Here is a 25,676-nt window from a genome sequence, read left to right on the forward strand (position 1 = left end):
TTAAAAGGAAAAGAGCCACTTAAACGTTGACATTTGGGAAATCAAAGATGGTTTTCAGTATAATAATTGCTGTAGCATATTTTCACTTTACTTACTGTCTCACCTGAGCTTAGGAAGCTTAAATAAGCTATCAAGACTATTTGTATTAGTGCTATATGTACCCACATAGTCATTTGACTGACAGATAGGTCAAGGCTGCTGTTAATAGCATGTCTGCAAAGGTTATATGAATTACAGCACGTTATCTTTCAGATTTTTCTGTGCAAGTTTAAAGATGGGTCTCAGGAAAAAAAGGTCTCTCAATATCAAATAGATGAATTCAATGTTTTTGATAGACTGACTCTCAAAACACGTTTTTATAACTTTGAGCTACCTTTACCACTGAAATTAGCCATTTTTGAACCTGTTTATATTTTCAGCCAGAATTACAAGTCCCTTTAGTTTACTACTACAATTCTCCATCTGTATTTTTTTCAACATCAAATGATGCTTTCTTCTTTTACCAGTTTAAGGACATAGTCCAGCTGTGTGTCCCTTACCATATATACTATGCTGCACCAGACTGGGAACTTTAAGGGCTACACGCTTGTTTCTTCCAGACAACTGTTAAACAAGTGCTGGTGGTACTACTCATTAAGATACCACTTACCGGCGTCCCTGGTGGTGCAGTGGTTAAGAATCCACCCGCCAATGCAGGGGACATGGGTTCAAGCCCTGATCCGGAAGATCCCACATGCCGCGGAGCAACTAAGCCTGTGAGCCACAACTACTGAGCCCACGTGCCGCATCTACTGAAGCCCGCGCGCTCTAGAGCCTGTGCTCCACAACAAGAGAAGCCACCGCAATAAGCCTGCGCACCACAACGAAGAGTAGCCCCCGCTCACTGCAACTAGAGAAAGCCCGTGCACAGCAACGAAGACCCAACACAGCCAAAAATAATAAATAAATTTATTTTTTAAAAAAATGCCACTTACTAACAACTATAAGACCAGGGCAAGTTATTTATCTACTCAGGATCCCAGTTTAATCAAATTAGCTTACTCTAGATGACTCTAAAGATTCTTCCTGGGCTTCCCTAGTGGCGCAGTGGTTGAGAGTCTGCCTGCCGATGCAGGGGACACGGGTTCGTGCCCTGGTCCAGGAGGATCCCACATGCCATGGAGCGGCTGGGCTCGTGAACCACGGCCGCTGAGCCTGCGCGTCCAGAGCCTGTGCTCCACAACAGGAGAGGCCACAACAGTGAGAGGCCCGTGTACCACAAAAACAAACAAACAAAAAACCCACACAAAGCATTGTAGCACTATTTACAATAGCCAGGACATGGAACCAACCTAAATGTCCATCAACAGATGAATGGATAAGGAAGATATGGCACATATATACAATGGAATACTACTCAGCCATAAAAAGAAACGAAATTGAGTTATTTGTAGTGAGGTGGATGGACCTAGAGTCTGTCATACAGAGTGAAGTAAGTCAGCAAGAGAAAAACAAATACCGTATGCTAACACATATATATGGAATCTAAAAAAAAAGAAAAATAGTACTGATGAACCTAGTTGCAGAGCAGGAATAAAGAGGTAAGACATAGAGAATGGACTTGAGGCTGTGGGGTGGGAGGGTGAAGCTGGGGCAAAGTGAGAGTAGCATTAACGTATATACACTACCGAATGTAAAATAGTTGGCTGGTGGGAAGCAGCAGCATAGCACAGGGAGATCCACTCAATGCTTTGAGATGACCTAGAGGGGTGGCATAGGAAGGATGGGAGGGAGGCTCAAGAGGGAGGGGAGATGGGGACATGTGTATGCATATGGCTGTTTCACTTTGGTGTGCAACAGAAACTAACACAGTATTGTGAAGCAATTATACTCCAATAAAGATTAAAAAAAAAAAAGGCACAAAGGGAAATTCTGCCTCCTCTCCCCGCTCCCCCCACCAAGGGCAAGTGGTTTGGAAAACATGTCATATCCACGACTTGGCTGTCTTAGTTGCACCATGTCCAGTAACTCACTGAGCTAACTTGCCAAGTTTTAGTTACCTAAGAGATTTTAAATAATTCACACATGTCATTCATACCTCCATTACCATGAAAGTTAACCAGTTTAAATGAATTTCTTTGATCAAAGTGACCTAGAGAATAATGATGTCTATCATTATTAGGCTCTTACTACCTACTAGGCACTGCATTAGGTTTAAGGTAAAATATTTCCAAAAAGTCACTATGTATCTTCGTAGGCTTGGTAGAGTCATATATTCAGAAGCATACATTGAACACTTAATATCTATTAGTAGGTAAAGGAACAATTTGCAGATTTACCAAAAGACTAATTATGCAGTGAAAAGGAATTTGGATTATCCGTCTAAGAACAGAGGCTGTACTTATACTAATCTCAGGAGATGGAACTGGGAATAATTCTGATTCTTTTTTTTATTATTTTATTTATTTTTGGCTGTGTTGGGTCTTTGTTGCTGTGCTCGGGCTTTCTGTAATTGCAGCGAGCGGGGGCTACTCTTTGTTGCGGTGCACGGGCCTCTCACTGTGGTGGCTTCTCTTGTTGCGGAGCACGGGCTCTAGGCGCACGGGCTTCAGTAGTTGTGGCTCGCGGGCTCTAGAGCGCAGGCTCAGTAGTTGTGGCTTGCGAGCCTAGATGCTCTGCGGCATGTGGGATCTTCCCAGACCAGGGTTCAAACCCGTGTCCCCTGCATTGGCAGGTGGATTCCCAACCACTGCCCCAGCAGGGAAGCCCAATAATTCTGATTCTAATACAACTTTAAGGACCTCAGTTGCAGGAGTTAGGAAAACTTTATCCTGGTTCTCTGTCATTAACATAATTTATGAGTTGCTTGTCTCCTCTCTGGGTCTTTTCTCAGCTACATCATTTCCAACTAGAACTTTGACCTGCATGACGCTTTTTGACTCAAACTCCATCTCCTTTTAGTGACGTTCTCTACCTTATAGCTGCATTCTAGGTAATTGCCAGTCACCTGTTTTTCCTTTCCAAATTCAAATTCTGTAAACAAGGATGATAGGCCCAACACATATTTCATCCCAGACTCCATCATAATCACTGACCAGGTTAAGGACCCAAGGATCTGGTCCTTAGGTTGGGTGCGCACCCCTGGCCAGTGGACAGGATAGGAGAAGAGTTAAATCCTACACAGTGTGGTCATCTGGGTCACCTCTTCGGCAAGGGCTATGGACATGGTAACATATTCAATGCAGAGACTGTTTGGTTAATTACTAATGAAAGAGTTACTGGGGGATAATCCACCCACTTTATCTTTCAGATATAATGACATTTTGTCCAGGTTGTATTTTCTGTATAATACTGAAAAGCAAAAGCTTACAAAAAATTTTAAATGTTAGAGTTGCTTAAGTTGATATATTAAATTACTTTAAAAGTGTAAGAAGAATCTTCCCCTTATGCGATGTAAAAGAAGTCAATGTGATCTAAACCATTAGAGTTATAATCATAACCAAACTATTTCATCACAATTGCTTTTTCCACAAGGTAGCAAATGGGCCTTTATTTTTTAAAGTATAGTAGTAGGAGTTTATGCCTGAGTGCATATGAGGAGGTAGTATCATTTTGGTAGCTAAGGGAGTCACCTCAAGTTCAGCCTAGCACAATGCCTTGTACATGGTAGACATTCAATAACTCTTTCTTGAATTAAATCAAAAAGCCTGCCTTTATTTAAAACCAAACTGCAGCAAATACTCTGTTAAGGGCTACAGTCACTGTCACCTAGAACTCAAAGTTTTAAATATTGATGTTCCAACAGTGATGAATTCACTAGCAGGCTAGGAAATGGCTAAATGGGAGTTCATAACCTGAAGTCCATGAAACCCCTGAGTACCCCCACACACACTCATGCAAAACAAACCTTTTGTTTGAAATTTATTTACTATTATATAATTTTATAATATATAATTGCATAAATATATTTACAATAAATATATAATAAAATATAAGACAGAATGAATAACAATTGTTATTCATTCAATTAAAACAGACTTTTTGTGAGTGATCATATATGTAAAGATAGATGACAGCCTTGTGAGTCCCTTAAAAAACAGTGTGTTTCTCAGCTTTGAGAAAAGAACATTTAATGGGAATGAATATGGATCCATTTTCTCTTACCGAATTTATCAGGCCGATAGTGAAATTTGCAAGGGCATGATTCAGAACTGTAATTTTTCCATGCAAGAGACTTATCTGAGACACATTAGCTGTTAAAGTCCCATCGAGAACAATGATTCTTTGTGTGAAAGGGATCCATTTGCACATAACTCTTAAAGTCTGAGATAGTTGAATTATTTAGTAATCTTAGGAAGCTGAAGGTTTAAGTCGACGCTCCTAATTCATTTTGAAAGAAAACTGTTATGTTCTCATCAATTTTAATGTATGATACTTTTTCAAATGTTATAGTCCCTATGTAAATTCACCTGGTGCTACCTGTGAGCTGATTGTCTCCAATACTGCAGCAGTGGAGTTCGGCACATTGGCACAGAAAACCCACAAAGCAATGGCATAGATACAAATTTATGCAATAATTCGTTGCTAACATGTTAGTTTTATATGCCATTTATATTAGGAGGAGATTTTGCTTTTAAAAAGAATAAAATTGCTGATTGCTGGATAGTGCATTTAGCCATTTTCTGGAATCGATCCAAGGTAGAATAATTCTCCTATTCATGGGCTACTGTGGAAGCTATTTTAATGATCTTCTCTAAAAATTGAGGCTTTTTTGCATAAAAATTCTTACACTGTTATGTGGAGTGGTGCATCTCAAAATGTAACATGCATGCAGATCACCTGGGCGTCTTATTAAATGCCTTTCCCAATTCAGTGGGTCTGGGATGGGGCTCTAGATTCTGCATATTTAACAAGCTCTCAGGTGATGCTGATGCTGCTTGAAATAGCAAAGATATAAGGAACTGGACCTCAGAGAGAGGTAAGACAAGGTATAGCCAATTGTGAATGCCTTTATCAGAAACATGTGGTTACTTTTGTGTCCCTTTGAGAAGAGAAGCCTCTCTTACATTTCTACAAAGAGGTAAAGTAAACCTTGGACCACTTAGGAGGGGCACTTAGTATATATGCACAAAATGACACAGTGAAGCCTAAGTTTATAGAGAACAATTTCCTTTGAGATAGGGGTACTCCACATCCAAACTCCCACCTGAGGCTTCGTTACAGTGGTCTCCGCCACTGTACACTCATGAGAGCAGGAGAGTGAAAAAGTCAAAAAATGATGTCTTACTATCTTTATGACAATAGTTTTGACCTTGTGGACCTCCTGAAAGCCTCTCGGGTACGTCCCAGAGATCCCTGAGCCACACTTTGAGAAATGCTGGCATATAGTAAACTATACAGTGTATGTTTGTGTCTATTTGCAAGTAACAGGGTAAATTTATAATGAGAGGAGCCAATGAATCAAAGTATCTAAACCACAGGTAGTTTTGGTTCCTCCCCATTAACACAAGCCCTTGTTTATTGTCCTGATTGAAGCCGTACTCTTAATATTTCAGACAAAGTACATAGAAATGGAATGGAAAGAAATTTATTCAAAATACCCCTGTGACCAACTAATTAGAAAGGTTATATTTGGAGGAGGTTATATAGCAAGTAATGGTGGGTAGCGGGTAGGGGAAGACAACACTGAACAGTAATAAAAAGTAGGTCTAAGCACATGGTCAAAAGATAATGTTTCCTGGTGCAACAGTTTGACCTGGTTAAAGAGGGATGGAGGGCTTCCCTGGTGGCACAGTGGTTGAGAGTCCGCCTGCCGATGCAGGGGACATGGGTTCGTGCCCCGGTCTGGGAAGATCCCACATGCTGCGGAGCAGCTGGGCCCGTGGGCCATGGCCGCTGAGCCTGCGCTTCCGGAGCCTGTGCTCCGCAACGGGAGAGGCCACAACAGTGAGAGGCCCGCGTACCGCAAAAAAAAAAAAAAGAAAAGAAAAAAGGGATGGAGACATTCGTTGTTTAGTAGAGAGAATTATAATTTTAAGTTATCTTTCTGTCACAGTAATTGTCATCGACTATGAGGCTGCATATTCACATTCTCTTTCCCGATTTTCCTCATTAGTGTTACTGGCCAGGAGAAATCTGGGCTGGGAAAAGGGACTTTGAGCTGAGAATTGCAGCTCCTGGAGCACCTACTGCTTATACTACATACACTTAACAATGGCCCAGGAGGATTGGGTTGGCCCAGGGAGTAGTGAGAGTAGAAGAGAGAATCATCATTGATTATAACTATTAATATGTATTGAATATCTAAAAAGTGCTAAATGTTTTTGAGTTATAACGAAGTAAATTTTAATTTTACACTTAGGCACAATGCTTGAACATGGGTCAGCTAATCAAAGTATTACCCTCTTGATCAGCTAGCTTACTCAAGATTCTTGGAATAGCCAGAAAGAGTTAAAAGGGAAAATTATGAGAGGCACCTTTACCTTCAACCATAATCCTGTTTCTGCTGCCCCAGTAATGCCGAAAGCATTTGTTATACTCTACTTCACTACCAGCAGTTATGGCAATCATGCCAAAAGCCCACACACTCAGGAATAGACAAAAGAAGATGCCACTAAGAAAGAAGGGTAAATCACGTGTTATTTAGTGAGAGGACAAAAGTGAAACTAAGTTTGAAATTAGCCATAATGGTAAGACCAGGCCAAAATTAAGTTGATTTGAGCCTTTTTACCCTTAAGGGAACCAACCTGGGCTAAAAGAATCTCAGAAACAAAGAATTTAAAAAAAAAAAAAAACAAAGAAAGGAAAGGGGCATAACCTTGCCAGAAAGATTAAATGAAATCACACTTACTCATTGCTGTGGCAAAAGATGGTAATCTGGGGCTTCCCTGGTGGTGCAGTGGTTGGGAGTCCACCTGCAGATGCAGGGGACACGGGTTCGTGCCCCGGTCCGGGAAGATCCCATATGCCGCGGAGCAGCGGGGCCCGTGAGCCATGGCCCCTGAGCCTGTGCGTCCGGAGCCTGTGCTCTGCAACGGGAGAGGCCGCAGCAGTGAGAGGCCCGCGTACCGCAAAAAAAAAAAAAAAAAAAAAAAGATGGTAATCTGGGTTCAATATAGCCATCTTTCAAGGCAAGATCTTTCCTTGAGATGTTCTAGACTCAGTCATGACTGCCTTGTAAGGTGAACTGAGTAGTTTGGTTAGCACAGTCAGAACAATAGTCTATACTTGAGTTAATCCAAAGCCTGGTAAAGGCTCTGATCACCAATTAGGGTTTCTGCACCCAATTCCATTGTGTGGGGTGGTTTCCACACACTACCAACTCTCTGGACACCAAGTGGATGTCCTTCAATTCAACTGAACTCCACAGGTTAAGGGCCCAGTCCTACAAGACTGCCCTCACTCCCCCACTTCAGATGCAAATCACAAGTCCAGGTTGTCACCTATGATTCTGACTGACCAGCTATAAAATCAGAGGGTCCCATGACCTCTTCCTTGGGTTCAATTAATTTGCTAGAGTGGCTCACAGAACTCGGTGAAACATTTCACTTACTAGACTACCAGTTTATTATAAAAGGCTATAACTCAGGAACAGCCAAATGGAAGAGATGCATGGGGAAAGGGCATGATGCTTCCCTACCCTCACCTAAGGCGGTGCCACTCTCCCACCCCTCCCCAGTCTGCTCCTTTTCTGGGTTTTATAGAGGCTTCATTACGCAGGCATGATTGATTAAATCATTGACCACTGGTGATTGAACTCAATTTCCATTCCCTCTCCAGCCTCCTCCTTCCCCAGAGATCAGTGGGGTGGGACTAAAAGTTTCAGCCCTCTAATCTCTCCTTTGGTTCTGGCAACCAGCCCAAAAGTAACCTCATTAACATAACAAAAGACACCTTTGTGTCTTTCACTTAGAAAATCTGAGGATTTTAGGAACTCTGGACCAGAATCAGGGAAGAAGACCAAATGTATATTTTTTTTATTATAAATCACAATATCACACCGGACAACTAGTTAGGTTGTATTACAAGCTTTCTTGTAATTTTCTTGCTTCCTGCAATAATTTCTCAGCCATATTTTCCCACGTAACACTTCTTTGTTGAAAAGAAAGCACTTTGGTTCCTAAACATCCTGTGTGAATCTCAGTAACCTATTTCTGCTTATCACAAAATCCTAGAGCTCTACCGCAAGTACTGCTGGTGTGATAAACCCCTAGCATCTCACTCCTCTGCAGTAGCTCCGATAATAGCCACATGTAGGTCTCTCATTCAGCAGTGACTTAAGCAAAATTTACATTGTTTGGTAGTATGATAAATTTTACAAAACTTACGTTAGGATTTTCTATGTGTTAGATAGAATTAATTAAAATCTGTTAGATGCAATTCTGCTGAGATTCTAGTTTTCATTGTTTTTATCAAAATATATTGAATATCAACTATGAAAAATTATATTTTTATTATGGTTGCTTAAATTTATTTACCTGTCTTCAAAAGGCAGATAAAAGTTCTACTTAGTTCATCTATAAGCCATTAGTCATTTTGTGTGGTTTGAAACTTCCCTTATATGGAGTATAATGTTTTAATATAAAATAGTCTTTATTTTCACGTGGGTATCTGAATTTTTTAAGCTCTTTTCTTAATTGATAGGGCACTTCAGAGGTGTTTGCCTCAACCAGAACACAAAAACAGGCTTCTTAGAAATGTCCAAGAGTTCTTCCTAAACAATTATGCCAACTAAAAATACTTACATAAAATGGGGATATATGTATATGTATAGCTGATTCACTTTGTTATACATCAGAAACTAACACAACATTGTAAAGCAATTATACTCCAATAAAGATGTTAAAAAAATACATACATTATTGAGGAAAAAGTAGTGGTACTACTATATACTTATGAAGCAGTTAGATAAAGTATTTACAGTAATTTAATTGATCAAATCATTTAGCTTTTAAATTACCAGCTAAAGAAAATACATCTAGAAATTTGCATCACCATTAGCTTAGCTTAAATCATAGTCAAAATTGTTCTTATAATGAGAAAAGATATAGCTGAAAACAATGTAAAACCTGAGACTTCAGAAACACCTAAGGTACACATGGGAGGTAAGATTTTTCTAAATATAAAGACAGTGATAGGAGGAAATTATTGTAGCTTTGGTTAGAAATACTATCTCTCTTATTCTGACAGAAAAAAAGACAAAATGCTAAAAAATTCAAAAGAAATACTAGGAATTTGAAATATTTATTTTACTAAATATTTTATTACGAGAAAAAAGTAACTTTTGTAAATAATGTCTTAGTTTTAAAGAACACATAGGTGAATATTTGATTCTTGTTATTTTTTTTCTTGGTTTTTGAATTTGCAATGCTCAGTACCTTAATGAGATCTAGTACAGTCAGTCTGAACATTTACATGACTGAGTCTAAAAATTGTTTTCCATATTGCTCTCTTTTATTTATGCTTAGTCAGTTTTTAAAACTTCTAAAATACCTTACAGTATACCTGTCTTTTTGCCCCCTCAGCAATCGTGTGGAAGCCTGGACAAGAGATGTTGCTTTCTTACTCAGACAAGAAGGCCGGCCTATGGTTAATCTTGTCCCTAAAAAGACTAAAGTAAGAGTGATGGAAGGGGACTGGAAGAATACAGATAGAGCAGTAAATTGGTTAAGAAAGGAAGCAATTAATTACACTCAACCATTTGTTCTGTACTTGGGATTAAATTTGCCACACCCATATCCTTCACCATCTTCAGGAGAAAATTTTGGATCTTCAACATTTCACACATCTCTTTATTGGCTTAAAAAAGTAGGTATACTGTGTGGGCTCAGAGGTAAAAGCTAACATTTTATCTGTATATTATTGGTGTTTGCTCACTGTTTCTTTTATTATCATTTTTAAAGAAAAATTGGAAAATTGCATAGTCACATTAAATCAAACTTGACCAATAACTGGTTAACAGAAACTAAAGGGACAATTTTACAAAAATATAATGTGTTAAAACTCAGAACCTACTTCTAAGTTGAATACATTTGCATATAATATGTCTATTAAAAAAAAACTAAACTAAAAGATACTCTCTTAGGAGTCCAGGCAGTCCTCACTTTGCATTGCTTCAGGAGCGTAAAAATGACTGTGGCAAGCTGAAACTGTATAAAGAGATCTTAATAATCAATTGGGAAAATGACCGTTTTTCTAGAACTCTAAAAACATTTGTCAAAACATTAAAAACTCTTCTTTTGGGTTATAAACGTATAGGGAAATGACAAAATAGTAAAACTAATGTTTATTTAATGTACTGTAATTGAAAACACTAGAAACATTAAGAATTAAAGTGTTTTGATTTTTTTGTAAAAAAAAGAATCAAGAATAGTTTGAACAGTGCTTGCCTTCTCATTGTGTAACTTAAGATACAAAGCAAGCATCTTCTCTATGTCTCAAGAAATTGTCATATTCCTTTCTAAATTTGGATCACCTTCCAACATTTTACCCTTTGCACTTTCAATGTCATAATATATTCCTGAGAGTTCCTATAATGTGAAGATTTTTGCTAGTGTCACTTCCTCTAGGACATGTTCATCTTTTTCTTCATAACGACCTTCCTTACTTATATCTATGTTTTCACTAAGTTCCTCTGGCTGTATATCTTGAGTGTATCAAATGGTGGCAGTGTCAGCATTCCCAGGTCAGCTATTTCTTCTATAACTCCAGTTAACATTTGATTCAGGGACTTCCCTGGTGGTCCCGTGGTCAAGACTTCGCATTCCAATGCAGGGCGTGCAGGTTTGATCCCCGGTCAGGGAGCTAAGATCCCACATGCCTTGCGGCCAAAAAACCAAAACATAAAACAGAAGCAATATAATAACAAATTCAATAAAGACTTTTAAAATGGTCCACATCAAAAAAAATCCTTAAAATTTTTTTTGATTCAAATTTTACTTGCAGTGTTATCACTTTTTATTTCTTAACTGTATGTTCATCTTTGTTGATCAATTTCCTCTTTTGAGTATCCATTTTTATATCACATGGATTTATCACTGGGAGACAAGGAGGCAGCATACCTACACACCTTTGCAGTCTGTTTATGTACTAAATAAAAGATGTGCAGTGATCAAACACAGACAAACTTTGAAAGAAATGACAATTAATCACTGACTGTGATACACATATGTAATCTACATGGTGATGTAGAGACTAAAGAACTCGCAGCATATGAATGTGAAAGTTTGTACTTTATGCAATAACTCGCAGTTAATATACCTGGGTAATGATGACAAATTTATATGATAATAGAGCAGTCAGAGTCAGGCATACAAACTGGAGTCGAGCAGCCATTGAGGATCTGGTTTCAGACACGTCTCTGCACCACTGAAAACTTGAACTTTCTTTGAACTGTACCAGGCCCAGGGACACCACCAGCTGTATTCAGAACAACACCTGCCAGCTGCAGCCTTACGGTCTCAAGGTCTCCCCTTGTAACTATGCAAACATTTCAGACCCCAAACAACCTAAGCCTCCTTACTTCTCATCAACTCCAATTATAATTCTTGATAAACAACTCGTGTAACTAACTGTGGCCCTGCAGCTTTTTGCCTTTATAAGTCTCTCCCGTTGTATAGTCCTATGGAACACTGCAAAGTGCTTCCTGAATCCATGTCTCTTGGGCTTCAGTCCTAACAAACCCCATATAAACACATTTTTATTTCAGTCAGGTCTCCATTTCTGAAATTTTGGTTAACAGTAATTAAAATGTGAACCCTGTTGTTGGGGAACTGGTGCTATTTAACTAAGCTGTGGTAACTGATATCCGTGCATACCTGAACCATGTAAAGCGAGGACTGCCTGTGTTTTGAAGTGTGTCACCTTAAATCAAATTTAAGTTACTTTAAAACCTCTAACCAGAAACACTATGTAGTGCACCCTATTTTAAAGGAAACAGTATCGAAGTTTTAGATACTTCATGTCTTCTTAAAAAGTTCCTTATTTACAAAACAGAAGTAGAGTCGCAGATATAGAAAACAAACTTATGGTTACCAGGGGGTAAGTGGGGGAGGGATAAATTGGGAGACGGGGATTGACATCTGCACACTACTGTATATAAAATAGATAACTAATAAGGACCTACAGTATAGCATAGGGAACTCTACTCAATAGTAATGGCCTATATGGAAAAAAAATCTAAAAAAAGAGTGTATATATGTATAACTGATTCATTTTGCTGTACAGCAGAAACTAACAACATTGTAAATCAACTATACTCCAATAAAAATTTTAAAATATAAATAAATTAAATTAAATTAAAAGTTCCAACTGGCTCTATCTTAAAAAACTTGTCAGGAGTCAGTACTAGCCTAATGAAATGAGTCAAATAATTTAAGTAGATATTTGAGTTTATTAAAGCTACATGACTAGAAGATATGTATGACCTAAGTCTAGTCTTAATGGTTTTCACCAAAACTGTAAGCATTTATATGTATTAAAAAGTTGTATTTGTTCTTAACAAACATTTGGCTATCTCACTAGATATTGGCATTTTTACTAGTGAACTACTGGGAAAAAGGAGTCTAGATTCTTAGGTTACTGATTCTGAAGTTCTGAATTGATCACACAACTATATTAAAGTGATTAGATACTTATGGATTAGAATACTGTCTAATATAGCTCATGCTTTTCATTGACATATATAATCTTTAAAATAATTTCACAGCTGTCTTATTATATATACAGATATTGATATATACCTTTTGTTGTTACTGGGAATACTAACAATCTGTTCCTAATTTATGTATTTGATTTACTATTTTCTTTACATAATTCACAACCATGCTTTTCTACTAACCTAAGTAATAAAACTTTGTCTAGTTTACCATATATTCTTGTTGGAAGGGAGGAATATTACAACTTTGTTTTTCTCCCCTTTTTAGGTGTCCTATGATGCCATCAAAATCCCAAAGTGGTCACCTCTGTCAGAAATGCACCCTATAGATTATTACTCTTCTTATACCAAAAACTGCACTGGGAAGTTTACAGAAAAAGAAATTAAGGATATTAGAGCATTTTATTACGCTATGTGTGCTGAGACAGATGCTATGCTTGGTAAGTGGTATAATTCAAAAGCAATCACATGAGGAAAAAGTAAAATATTTTTCCAACAAACTGTGATTATGCTGGTTGGTGACTTGTATGAACATCCTCAGAAAATTTATTGCAACAGTTGCTGAGATACTTCAGACTTAGAATTTTAAGATTCCTGACACATATAAAAATTGGATAATTTGCATTATTAATAGTAGAATAAAAGTCTTTTCTATCTTAATTATTCATAAATTAACAGATACTTAGATTTGTTCATATATATATAAAAAAAAGGTCATAGAAAACTATCATCTGTTGGAAACAAAACGTTTTGCTGGATTTAATCAGGAATCAGTATTCAGCCAAACACAGTTAATTATAAGGCATCTTGGGTTCTAGGAGATTAAACAGATGAGATGTAGAACCTTGTGACTTCTCCCAGACATGTAATAAGTGTAAAACGAATCCATTCTCCGTAGGCCGTTTAGAGCAAGGCTTAACTAAAGCTGAAATCAGTTTCCCCATGTACATTGATCCAGAATTATACTGAATTAGGGAGTTAGGATTGTGAAAGGTAAAGGTCTAGGGGGTAGCTGAAGGTGCTGCACTTGCTCAAGAATTAGACAGTGGGAAGCTGTGGGAAAGTATTAAGCTGGGGTGTGACATGATCAGATATTTTAGAAAGATAGCCACCAGAGTGGTACAAGGGATATTATGAAGGGGAAAGAGGAGTGGAGGCACAAAACTAATTAGGAAGCAATTACAGTTGTCCAGCTGAAAGACCCTGATGCCCTGATGATCTGAACTCCGTTAATAACTCCTGAGCTGTGGGTCTCAAATCTGACTGGACTTCAGAATCACCTGTGGGTTTTGTGGGGGGTTTTTTTGTTTTTTTTTAAATAATACAGACTCCTGTAGGCCAGATTCAGAAACTGCCAAAGTAGAGATGATGCTTCTCTCTGGACTATGCCTTACTGTGTTCTCTTAATTGCAATGAGGAGGAAGTTTCACGTCACTTAGAGAGAGGGAGTGGTCAGAGAAATTTTACTGCCCAAGAATATGCCAAATCACATTCATATACCATCTGTACTGCTTCCAGCTCTTTTTCAAAGGTAGGATTTCCATAACACTCAGCCAACTTCATGGGCATGATCTTGATCTGGTGACTGGGAATTTGAGAGAAAGGGTAGCAGGAGGAGGGGTTCTGACCCTTTTATCACCTCCCGCTGGGCAGGAATTGTGGGTCGACGGTGATAGCAGTCCTTTCATGAGACATGCACAGTGCTGACATCCAGGCTTGTCTTTCCTTTCTCATTTGAGTCACTGGGGGTAATGTTTTCCCCCATTGTCTGATAGAAACATAGAAAGCAAGCCAGCATGATCTCCAAATAAAGAAACTTATCCTATGGGTATTGTATTTTCTCCTTCCTCTCTCTAGTCCATCCACTGAGAAGCAGGCACATGAACTCTGGTATAAGTTACTTAAGAACAGTAGATAGGGCTTCCCTGGTGGCTCGGTGGTTAAGAATCCGCCTGCCAATGCAGGGGACACGGTTCCAGCCCTGATCCAGGAAGATCCCACATGCCGTGGGGCAACTAAGCCCGGGCGCCACAACTACTGAGCCTGTGCTCTAGAGCCCCGAGCCACAGCTACTGAGCCTGCGTGCCTAGAGCCAGTGCTCCGCAAGAAGAGAAGCCTCCACAATAAGAAGCCCGCGCACCGCAACAAAGAGTAGCCCCCTCTCGTTGCAACCAGAGAAAGCCCACGCACAGCAACAAAGACCCAACGCAGCCTAAATAAATACATAAATTTATTTAAAAAAAAAAAAGAACAGTAGATAACATTCTGATGTTAAGAAGCATCCTGACAAACTCTTAGAGGGTAGAGTTCTTATGAACTTATTGTGATAGAATAAAACATGAGCTAATAGCTAATTAAGATTTACCTTGATTTATATTACAGGTGAAATTATTTTGGCTCTTCACCAGTTAGATCTTCTTCAGAAAACGATTGTCATATACACCTCAGACCACGGAGAGCTGGCCATGGAACATCGTCAGTTTTATAAAATGAGTATGTACGAAGCTAGTGCCCATGTCCCACTCTTGATCATGGGACCGGGAATTAAGACCAACCTACAAGTATCAAATGTGGTTTCTCTTGTGGATATTTACCCTACTATGCTTGGTAAGTAATGCAATTATGTAAATATCTGTTTGTAATAATGCTGGAAAATGAATAAGCAAAATAGTCAGAGGCCCTGCGGACTTGTTCATAACCCTTGACCAGCTCACTTAACTGTGAGTCAAATCCATATCTGAAAAATGAGGATAATATTTCTCAGGTTCCTTTGGCCTTCACTTACTCTAGTCATTTTTCCTTCAAAAGATTCACAACCAGGATATGACAATAAAGTAAGCCACATATGATATTCAGGTCTATAACTTTATAGATATGATTTGTGTATCATTTGATTCTCTACCACCACCTACCTAAAATGTAAGCATTTCCCTTCTGGATTATTCCATCCACTTTGAAACTACTAATTTTTTTACAATGTTACAAATGTCCCTTAATGTTAATGCTATGAACATATTTCTCCCCAGAATATTTAGATTGTTCTGTACTATTTATTTTACTAGCTTCTAATGTCTATTAGCATAACCATAGGTCTAGAACAGCAACATCTGGATATGGGTAGTTAGCAGTTTTTGTTAAAGATACAAGAATAAAGCCATCGTAAATTCAGAAGTTATATAGAACTGTTTCTATCTAATTTAGAAGAGTACTTTAAATTCAGTAACATTTAAATTCAATAACATCTAAATACTCTGTTTGAAGGCACCATAAATTGCAAAAAGTACCATCAATTTATAAATAGATTTTGGTGAAAGAAAAAGCTAACACAGCATGAGACATATGTGTTTAATATGTTCATATCAAAATGCGAAACAAACATGTATCTGGAAATTAAAGAAATAAGAAAGTTCTTTTTATCTCCTTTTTTCTGCTACAAACTCTTTCCCTTCATTTAACTAAAGACTGTTATAGGGTCTTAAATTTCTTCACAGTTAATTTAAATCAGTGCCTGGAATTGCCCGGCAGTCCAGTGGTTAGGACTCCAAGCTCTCACTGCTGAGGACCTAGGTTCAATACCTGGTTGGGGAACTAAGATCCCACAAGCTGCGCGGCCAAAAAAAAAATCAGTGCCCTCCTTTTGTCTTTTATTTCACATCTCTTGTATATTTGGGCACACTTCTTTGTTGTTCTTTTGCCTGATGTATATTTTTAATCTCTTCAGTTTCTTACTCATCATTTGCTGGTTCCCCTTTGTCCCAAAGCAATTATCACACAGCTATGTCTCTGCCACTTTCTGGCTCTATCAATTTCCAGGCACTCCCTATTACTTTTCCTCATTTCTGGGGTTTTTTTTTTTCTTTTTTTTTTTAACTTTTTATTTTACACTGGAGTATAGTTGATTAACAATGTTGTGTTAGTTTCCTGTGTATAACAAAGTGATTCAGTTATACATATAAATGTATCTATTCTTTTTCAAATTCTTTTCCCATTTACATTATTATAGAATATTGAGCAGAGTTCCCTGTGCTATATAGTAAGTCCTTGTTGGTCATGCATTTTAAATATAGCAGTGTATACGTGTTGATCCCAAACTCCCTAACTATCCCTCCCCTCACCTCATTTCTGTTTTTATAAGAAATGTATGTGCAATTGTGTTTTAAGTGTCTTCTTTTAAATATTTTAAGTGTCTCTCTTATTATCATCTTTGTAACTTTATCAGTATATGCTTCTTTTACAGTGGCATTTCTTTAGTTTCCTCCCTTAGTTTTTCCTTATAGAACTTCCCCTACCCCATTTCCTAATTTGCATATCTTTTTATCCTTGTTCTGCTTTCTTGAGGTACACTGATCAGAACTGCAAAAGATTATTAAAGGTTGGGATGATCTCAGTTTTCCCTCAATATATTTCATAGTGATATTTGGCATTTTGTTTGTCTTTTTGACTGTAGCAGCTAAATAATCCAGTATCTGTCTGCAGTGAGTTCTAGTCTATTCCTACTCATTCTGTCACTTTATATGTTAGTTGATTAATATGCAGTTTATATCATTTTTCTTTGAATATTGTTTTATATTTGCCTATAATGCAAATTTTCTTCTCTACAGTCTTGATACACCATTATCATTACTTGCCATTTCATACATAAAAGTTAAAAGTCATCTGCAAACTGGAAGATTTCACAATGTATATATCTTAACAGATTATATAAGAAAATACTAAATAAAGTTGTTTGGAGTGAGGGAATTTTCATTTATCCACATAGAGGGACAACCTGCCTGTCCCTGCCTAGTTTATGTTACTTGACAATTAGCACTTCTTTAGCCAAACAAAGCATTCCCAGAAACCCCTTTGCATTCCTTCCCCACTCTTCTGGAAATTATGTAGGTTCTCTGAAATTGTAGATTTTTTTCCTATAATTTGTCAATTATTACAATTTTTTAAAACTCATAGTTCTACATAGATTTTTTTTGTTTTGTTTTTATCTTTGATTGATGTTTGGTAATAGAGTCCTTCTTAGTCACATTTCCCAGCAGAACATGTTTTATTAACAGCATTTTGATCATGTGTTGATTAGACCTGCCCAACTAAAGTAAGTAAAGCCAAAAATTAGTGTCTCTCCAGTTCTAAGCTGGAAATTAACATTTCAAGGCTTAATGTGTTTCATAACGAACATTTTTATCATGAAAAGGGAAAAGTTACATTTATATGATTGGTGGAGGAGAGTGAAGAGAATATCTATGCATGGATCTTTATATAAAACACTGAAACAGGGACTTCCCTGGTGGCGCAGTGGTTGAGAGTCCGCCTGCCGATGCAGGAGACACGGGTTCGTGCCCCGGTCCAGGAAAATCCCACATGCCGCGGAGCGGCTGGGCCCGTGAGCCATGGCCGCTGAGCCTGCGCGTCCGGAGCCTGTGCTCCGCAACGGAAGAGGCCACAACAGTGAGAGGCCCACGCACCACAAAAAAAAAAGACAAAAAAACCCCACTGAAACATCCTATTAACCAGATGTTAACCAGAGATAAGGCAGAAAGAGAATGATGCAAGGGGGATTCAACAAGAACCTTATGCTGGAGCCAGGAAACAGCATTATAACATTATTTATCTAAAATTAACCTTTTACAAGTGATAAAGGGTTAATATTAATAGAACTCTCACAAATCTATAAGAGAAAGAGACATACCCTACTAACAAATTGACCAAAATATATAAATAAGCAATTCACAACAGAAGACACACAAATGGCCAAGATATTTTCAGAGATTCAAACTCAGTAGTCTGAAAAATATTAAAATAAGAAGATACCATTTTTCTTTCACACATAGAGTCTGCAAAGATTTTTAAACAGCAGAAAAGCTTATATTGGAAATAGGCCTTCTCATATTCTGCCGTTGGGAGTATAAACTGGCACAGATTTCCTGGAGGCAAATGTGGCATTACATTCCAAATTACTTAGAAATATGCATACATTTTGACCTAGAAAATTCCAATTTTAGAAATTAACCTGTAGATATACAGAAAGATTTATCTCCGTGGATATTATTGTATTATGATGTTATATTAAAGAATTAGAAACAGTATGAATATTTAGTAGTAATGAACTGGGTAAAAATTAGTCAATTTTGTTTTAAAAAGTGAAATGATACATGGAAATGGCTCCCATGTATTATTGAAAAGAAAATGTAGGTTCTAAAACTGTATAAATTTTTTTTGGTTTGGTTTGTTGTTTATTGAGATAAGGTATCTATCTAATTTATTGTCCAGATCAGCACATTTTTTAGAGTAAAAGGATACTATTAACAATTACACCAGGGACTTCCCTGGTGGCTCAGGGGTTAAGAATCCACCTGCCAATGCAGGGGACATAGGTTCGAGCCCTGGTCCGGGAAGATCCCACATGCCGTGGAGCAACTAAGCCCGCGGGCCACAACTACTGAGCCCGCGTGCCACAACTACTGAAGCCCGTGCGTCTAGAGCCCGTGCTCTGCAGCAAGAGAAGCCACCACAATGAGAAGCATGCATACTGCAACAAAGAGTAGCTCCCACTCGCCGCAACTAGAGAAAGCCCGCGCGTAGCAACAAAGACCCAACGCGGCCAAAAATAAATAAATAAACTTAAACAAACAAAAAAACTCCCAGATATTGCTTTAAAAAAAAAACAATTACACCAGGATTAGCATCAACTGAGTCTGCTGCCTTGTTGAACAGCCTTACCAATCAATAAGGCAAAGATAATTCTGATGGTCTATGTTTAATCTGATGTTTAATTCAACCTTGTAAAATGAAATTATTTACTTCTAGAAGGGTTTAAAGCTATCAATACTTTTAGTAGTGATTAGTAACTCTAAAATTTGACCTGTGGGACAGTGTATTCTATTTTTCCTAAGCTTAATAAATAGATTTTGATAAAGTATCTATGAAGGACTTCTTATTTTGTGATTCTTCTAACCAACTAGGAGCTTAAAATAGATATAAAATATAATCTATTCTTAGAATTCCAAAGGTCCTTTCTTTATTACCTTAGCCACAGCTGTGTTGTTTTGTATGAAACAATTTATACACAAGAGTATGGGATTAAATTTCTCAGATCAAAGCCTCAAGCCAGACTTCCTCTTCCCTTCCATTCTGTGGACCTTAGAAATGTATAAAAGATGGTGATTCAAAAAACCTTAAATAGAAAGATATTAAATAGGAAAAACCAACTGGGATTCCTGTTTTAATAAACCTACCTTACTATAAAGAGCTTGTTGAAATTTAAGATGGTATAATGCATTTATAAAAAGGTCTGAATTTACAAATAGTTTTTAAAGGTGTTTTAGAAGAGTGATTATTTTCTATAAAATGATATTTTATGATAAAGTAGGAAGAGTATTCTTAGTCTGTGTATCTTTGTAAGTCCTATCACATTATCATTTTCTAGTACTGGCAGAAGAGTGCCATTTTATGAATAGTAATTCTTTATACTATTAAAGTTGATATCATTATTGCATAGATTATTCTTTAAAAATTTCTCCCCAACCTGTGATAAACCATAATGGGAAAGAATATGAAAAAGAATGTGTATGTATATATATATATATAATATATATATATATGAATCATTTTGCCGTACAGCAGAAATTAGCACAACACTATTAATCAACTATACTTCAATAAAATAAATTTAAAAAAAAATTACTCCCCAAAATATTTTCTTCTCTAATAATCTAGTATCAACATCCTTTAGCTCAGTTAGAAATAAACGTAATCTCATTTTTAAATTAAAATTGTTTGGACTTTCTCTTTTAAACTTCTTATTTTCAGGTGAATTTTTTTCATTAATAGTTGGCCTTTTTTGTAAAACACCTAACTTCTTTTCACATAAAGGATAAATCCAGAATTTTTTTGAATTGTGAAAATGTCATTGTATAAAAATGCAGTTGTGTTTAAAAGGATGCTTCATTGCTAGTGATTTAAATTGCAAAACCCTCCTTATCACAGGATCTTAGTGGAGGGTTGGGAGGGTCATTCTACATAGACTATTTTGTTTTTATTGGCTGAAAAATATTGGGAAGTTGAATAACTACAGTAAGGCAAGACTTGAGGAGCAGTATTGAAGAGTCCAGACATCCTGGAGTCAACACTGCCTAAATTCAAATCCTCCTTCATTATTTACCAACTGTATACCCTTGGGCCAGTAACTTAACATCTCTGGTCTTCAGTATTCTTATCAATAAAATAGAAATAATAGTGGCTATTCCATAGCTTAGAACAATGACTGGAACATGGTAAACAATTAAATGTTAGATATTATTATCATTAATATTTTTTATTCTTCTTAGGTATGCCCTAAAAAATGTACATAGCTTGTATCATTGCCATACCAGGCTAATCCCTTATCTACCCATACACTTGGGAAGAAATATAAGCTTATCTTTCTTCAGGAGACCATCACAAATATCCAGGTCTGCATTTTTACCCATTTGATTACTGTTTTAAATTTAAGTCACTTTATTAAGAATCATGCAGTTACTACTAATATTTGCTTCTACTGCCAAGAATGATGAAACTTGCTTAACACGGAATTCTAACGATAGATTTTCCAGAAGAAAAAAACATGAAAAATGGTTTTAAACAAAGATCAAAGAGCTTTCTGAAAAGCAGTTTAAGCTGAAGTGCTTTTAAGGAAATAATTGATAAACATATGAAAAATGAACACACAGTTTCCCGAAGCACAGAAAATTTAATAAAGATTAAATACATATTTATTAAATACTGTGGATATTTGACAAGGATTTTATTCTTCAACATCAATTTACAAAGGTGTATTATTCTACTGATCCTAGACAGGAAACAAGTCACATTATCACTTGCCTGAACTCCTGCAATAGCTTCCTAATTCTTTCCTTCTGCCCGTACTCACTTTTAGTCAATTCACCATACAGTAGTTACTGTCAAACATGTCACGATTCTGCTCAAAATCACTTAGAGTAAAATTGAGAATCTCTAATTGGGCCTGGGAGTCCAACATGATCTCCTCCCCTATCTAACACATCTTGTAGAATTTTACGTCTCACTTACTCTGCTCCAGCCATGCTGGACTCCTTTGCGTTTGGGGAACGGAATGAAGCAGCTTCCTGCCTCAGGGTGTTTACAGTTGCTATTCCCTGGAAGAATGCCCTTCCTCCCCATGCAGATATCTATTGAGCTCATCTAGCCCTTTCTCAGGTCTCTGTCTATGTCACCTCATCAGAGAGGCCTTCCCTGACCACACTATATAACACAGCACATAAACACATACCTGCCACCGTTCTCTATTCCCCTGATCCTGCTTTATTTTTCTTCACTGCACTTATCACCATCTGACATATTTGTCTGTCTCCCCACATTAGAAGGTAAGCTCCAAGAGTCTGAGAGAGCTTATCTGCTTCGTTCACTGTTGTTGCCCTAAACCTGGAACAGCACCTAGTTTGTTAGATGCTGGGGTGGTTTTTTTTTTGAGTAAAAAGAATTAATACTTAAATGGACTCAGCCTAGTTTAATGCTGACTTCTCATATAAACATAGCAGAATTATTTAAATTTTCTTAGTCTAACAAGCTTCTTTAGGAAAATTAGGCTAAGAACAGATCTGAAATAAGGTATTTCTAAGTATTAAAGGTGATTAAACTGCTGAATACAGGAACTTCCCAGTCATGGGTATCTGCCAGGCTGCTTCCCAGCCATCTTCAAAGCCCTCTTCTGTCCCTTCCTCTGCCTCGCAGTGGTGCCCCCTGACGGCTGACACACAGACCAGCCCGACCCAGCCTATTCCCTGGCTACTTTCTCTCCTTACAGTAAGTAGCCGACTGTATTGTAGCTCAATTAGTTTCGTCTTGGGCCATCTTTTTCTCTCATGCACATCCTCTTTAACATCTTTGCTCCTTCTTCTTCGTTTTTAACCAGTTATCTCTGAAATACTTCTTTCTTTCCTTCCTTCCTTCACTTGTTCTTTCACTCTTTCTCGAAAAAGTCCCTGATGATGATTGGTTGGCAGAAGATTAGTACTTGTAATATGCTCCTTCCAAGGAAATGGAAGATACAAATTTTTTAATTAAGTTATATGTAAAACAAGTACCTGCAGAAGATTTATAGAGGTCTTTGTCTACTTCCTTATTGTCTTTTTTCCTTATTGTCTTTTAATTCACTTGTTTTTCCTCAAATATGTACAGTCAAGTTAAATTAATTTTCTTATTCAATTTTAATTTCTAGCATTGCAGATATATTACATTCTATTTTTTATTGGAAATATTTAATTATTTCTAAATTAATGTTTCTAAAAACATGGAACATTGAAACCAGAAAAGCTGCAGGGGAGGCAACTACAGATTCCTTTTGGAACTATCGCAAGGACCCAGCCATAATTAACGGTAATTTTTTTTTCGCGGCTTGCGGGATCTTAGTTCCCTGACCAGGGATTGGACCGGGCCCATGGCAGTGAAAGCACTGGACCACCAGGGAATTCCCAATGATAATTTTTCTATAGGAAAAAGACAGTTTGAGTGCCAAACAAATAACTTAAAAGCAATTTTTTAAAATACAACCTTTCTTTGACGTTAAACATTTCTCATGCTATTGTTTTCTATGTCTATATTTGATAAGGAAAAAATAGATTATTTTTCTCTAAATCAGTATAATCCAGGATTTCCAACGTCTGTTCTGCAAAATACTAGTTCCTCAAATGCTACTTCGGGGTAAAAAGATGTTCTGTCATCAAATAACTTTGGGACAGATGGCGTACTACATACCACGCTTGAAGGTTTATGATACACATCATCAATAAATTTATTTAATTTTAACCACTGTTTGCAAACATATGTAACTACTAGACTCCTTTCTCGTATAGGTCTTGTTAATATCCTGTGGGACCAATTTGAAAAACACCTGTGATCATTCCATCATTTGGAAATACAGTACTTATGATATTAACTAGTATTTGTTGAGGGTTTCCTATGTGTCACACTGTTCTCAGAATTTTACATGAATTTTCATATTTAAACCTAAAATAAACCTATGAAATACAGGCATTATTATTATACCCCTTTTACAGGTGACAAAATTGAGGTTCAGAGTGGTTAATAACATGCCCAAGGTCACAAGTCTAGTGGAGGAATAAGCATTTGGATCTAGGCAGTCTGTTTACAAAAATCCATATACAGCCTCTAGTCTCTGCAACCTTTAATGATGTCATTTATGAATGTCCAACTAATGAAAGAATGAGTTATTTTAAAATACTGTGTTATTTAGATATTGCTGGAATTCCTCTGCCTCAGAACCTGAGTGGATACTCTCTGCTGCCATTATCATCAGAAATGTTTAAGAATGAACAAAAATTCAAAAACCTACATCCGCCCTGGATTCTGAGTGAATTCCATGGATGCAATGTAAACGCTTCCGCCTACATGCTTCGAACTAACCAATGGAAGTATATAGCCTACTCTGATGGTGCTTCAGTATTGCCTCAACTCTTTGGTAAATTTGTTGATATATTTTTTAAGTATAGATTATGTGTAATGAGTTGACCTACGCAGCATTTGCTCAAGGGAGCCAGTAATCATCTAAATAAATATCTGCAGTTTCTCATGCTAGGCCAGTTTACAAAAGGTTGCCCTTGTGAGGAGCAGCTTCTTTGCAAATCAGCATCTGAATTCCAAAGCAAGTGCCCTGAGGCTTTTGATCTGGGTCTCAAGACTGCCACCATTGTTTTCTCTGATCAAGGTGTCTTCTAATACTCATGGTTATCTTTCCCAATCAGTAGTCAACACCCTCTTATTGTACTTTGGATTCAGTTGTTCTGGAAAATTAACTGCTCTCTTATGGAGCCTGACATTCTACATTTATTAGTTAATGTTCACCCCATCCCTACAAGATGTTACTATCATCTTTATTTTATAGAGAAGACTAGAGTTCAGAGACTAGCGTTCAGATACCTGCACAAGGTCTCACAGCTCAGAAGTGGCAGAACTGGGATTTCAACCCAGGTTTGACTCCAAAATCCATGCTCCTTCCACCCTACAAAAGCCTGCTAGATTCACTACTCTGAATTTGTTTTTAAGCAGCATTATTAGATGTATGGTTTTACTTATCCTTTGTCCTCCTTTTGCATATAAAATATGTGCTAAAGCTATTTTTAATATTCCTTTCTCCCTAAGTTTTTTTCCCAGTTACAAATGTCAAAATCATTAACTCAAAATAATTCTTCAGAGGCCAAACTGATTGACACCCCCCCCCCTTAACTCTAAAAGGAGGAGATTCTTGGCTTCAAAACAAGTCCTTAAGTTTTCATTCTGTTGAATAATGGGTATCTCTTGTTCATTCATGAGTTACGTTCTGCAGAAAGGAGGTGTGCCTGTCAAAGAATCAGTGCGGGAGCCTGCCTTTCCTGTATTCTCTGGGGTTTATTCACTGACGTCCCTTTCCCAGAGAGGTGCCATCTGAAATCACCTATAGCAAAACCATAAATGTCTTCAGGATCTTCTGGCCAATGCGCTCAAATAGGCCTGTAGGGGGTTCTCCCTCACTGTGACTTGTTCATTTACTGTCTTAGGTAACTTGTCATAAGATCTTTGATTTTTCCAATTAGACTGGCATCCTAGTTATACCCTCTGTCTTCCTACATTGTAGGTAAAAGGGGGGTTTATGTTATCTGAAATATTTATCATTTTCTTGATGATAGTGATTGAGAGTTTTTATTTCCATGGCTATTTGCTCAAATAGACACAATCAATGAATGTAATTTTCAAAAATTCAAGCATAGGATGCTAAAAAAAAACAAAAAAAAACAAAAATTCAAGCATAGGATGCTAAAAAAAAACAAAAAAAACTAGGAGTTAGTGAAGTTGCAAGAACTTGACTCCACTATATAAAAAATTCTTCAGCTGGAACATCTGGGGTTGTTGAAATGGGACAATATAAACATTACTATAATTAATATATATATATATATACACATATATATACATATTTTTTTGCATGTCAAAGTAAGCAAGGCATCACAGATAGGAAGAATTGTGGCTAAGCCATCTAAGA

General features: G+C 37.2%; 2 protein-coding genes across 4 annotated transcripts in view; one reads left to right on the forward strand and one right to left on the reverse strand.

The window, feature by feature from the left end:
* The window catches only part of SKIC3 (SKI3 subunit of superkiller complex), a 181,963-nt gene that overhangs the window by 101,444 nt on the left and 54,843 nt on the right, over nucleotides 1-25,676 (reverse strand). The window lies entirely within an intron of this gene.
* ARSK (arylsulfatase family member K) overlaps nucleotides 1-25,676 on the forward strand; it is a 42,950-nt gene that overhangs the window by 15,557 nt on the left and 1,717 nt on the right. The window contains exons 4-7 of one of the 2 annotated variants that reach the window (XM_060296026.1): nucleotides 9,504-9,594; nucleotides 12,903-13,074; nucleotides 15,017-15,241; nucleotides 23,895-24,119. In XM_060296026.1, the coding sequence (XP_060152009.1) occupies nucleotides 9,504-9,594; nucleotides 12,903-13,074; nucleotides 15,017-15,241; nucleotides 23,895-24,119 (713 nt within the window). Of the gene's footprint in view, nucleotides 1-9,503; nucleotides 9,787-12,902; nucleotides 13,075-15,016; nucleotides 15,242-23,894; nucleotides 24,120-25,676 lie in introns of both variants that reach the window. The other variant, XM_030848017.3, reaches the window with a different exon arrangement.

The sequence above is a fragment of the Globicephala melas genome, chromosome 3, assembly GCF_963455315.2.
Source record: "Globicephala melas chromosome 3, mGloMel1.2, whole genome shotgun sequence".
Taxonomy (NCBI): Eukaryota; Metazoa; Chordata; class Mammalia; order Artiodactyla; family Delphinidae; genus Globicephala; species Globicephala melas.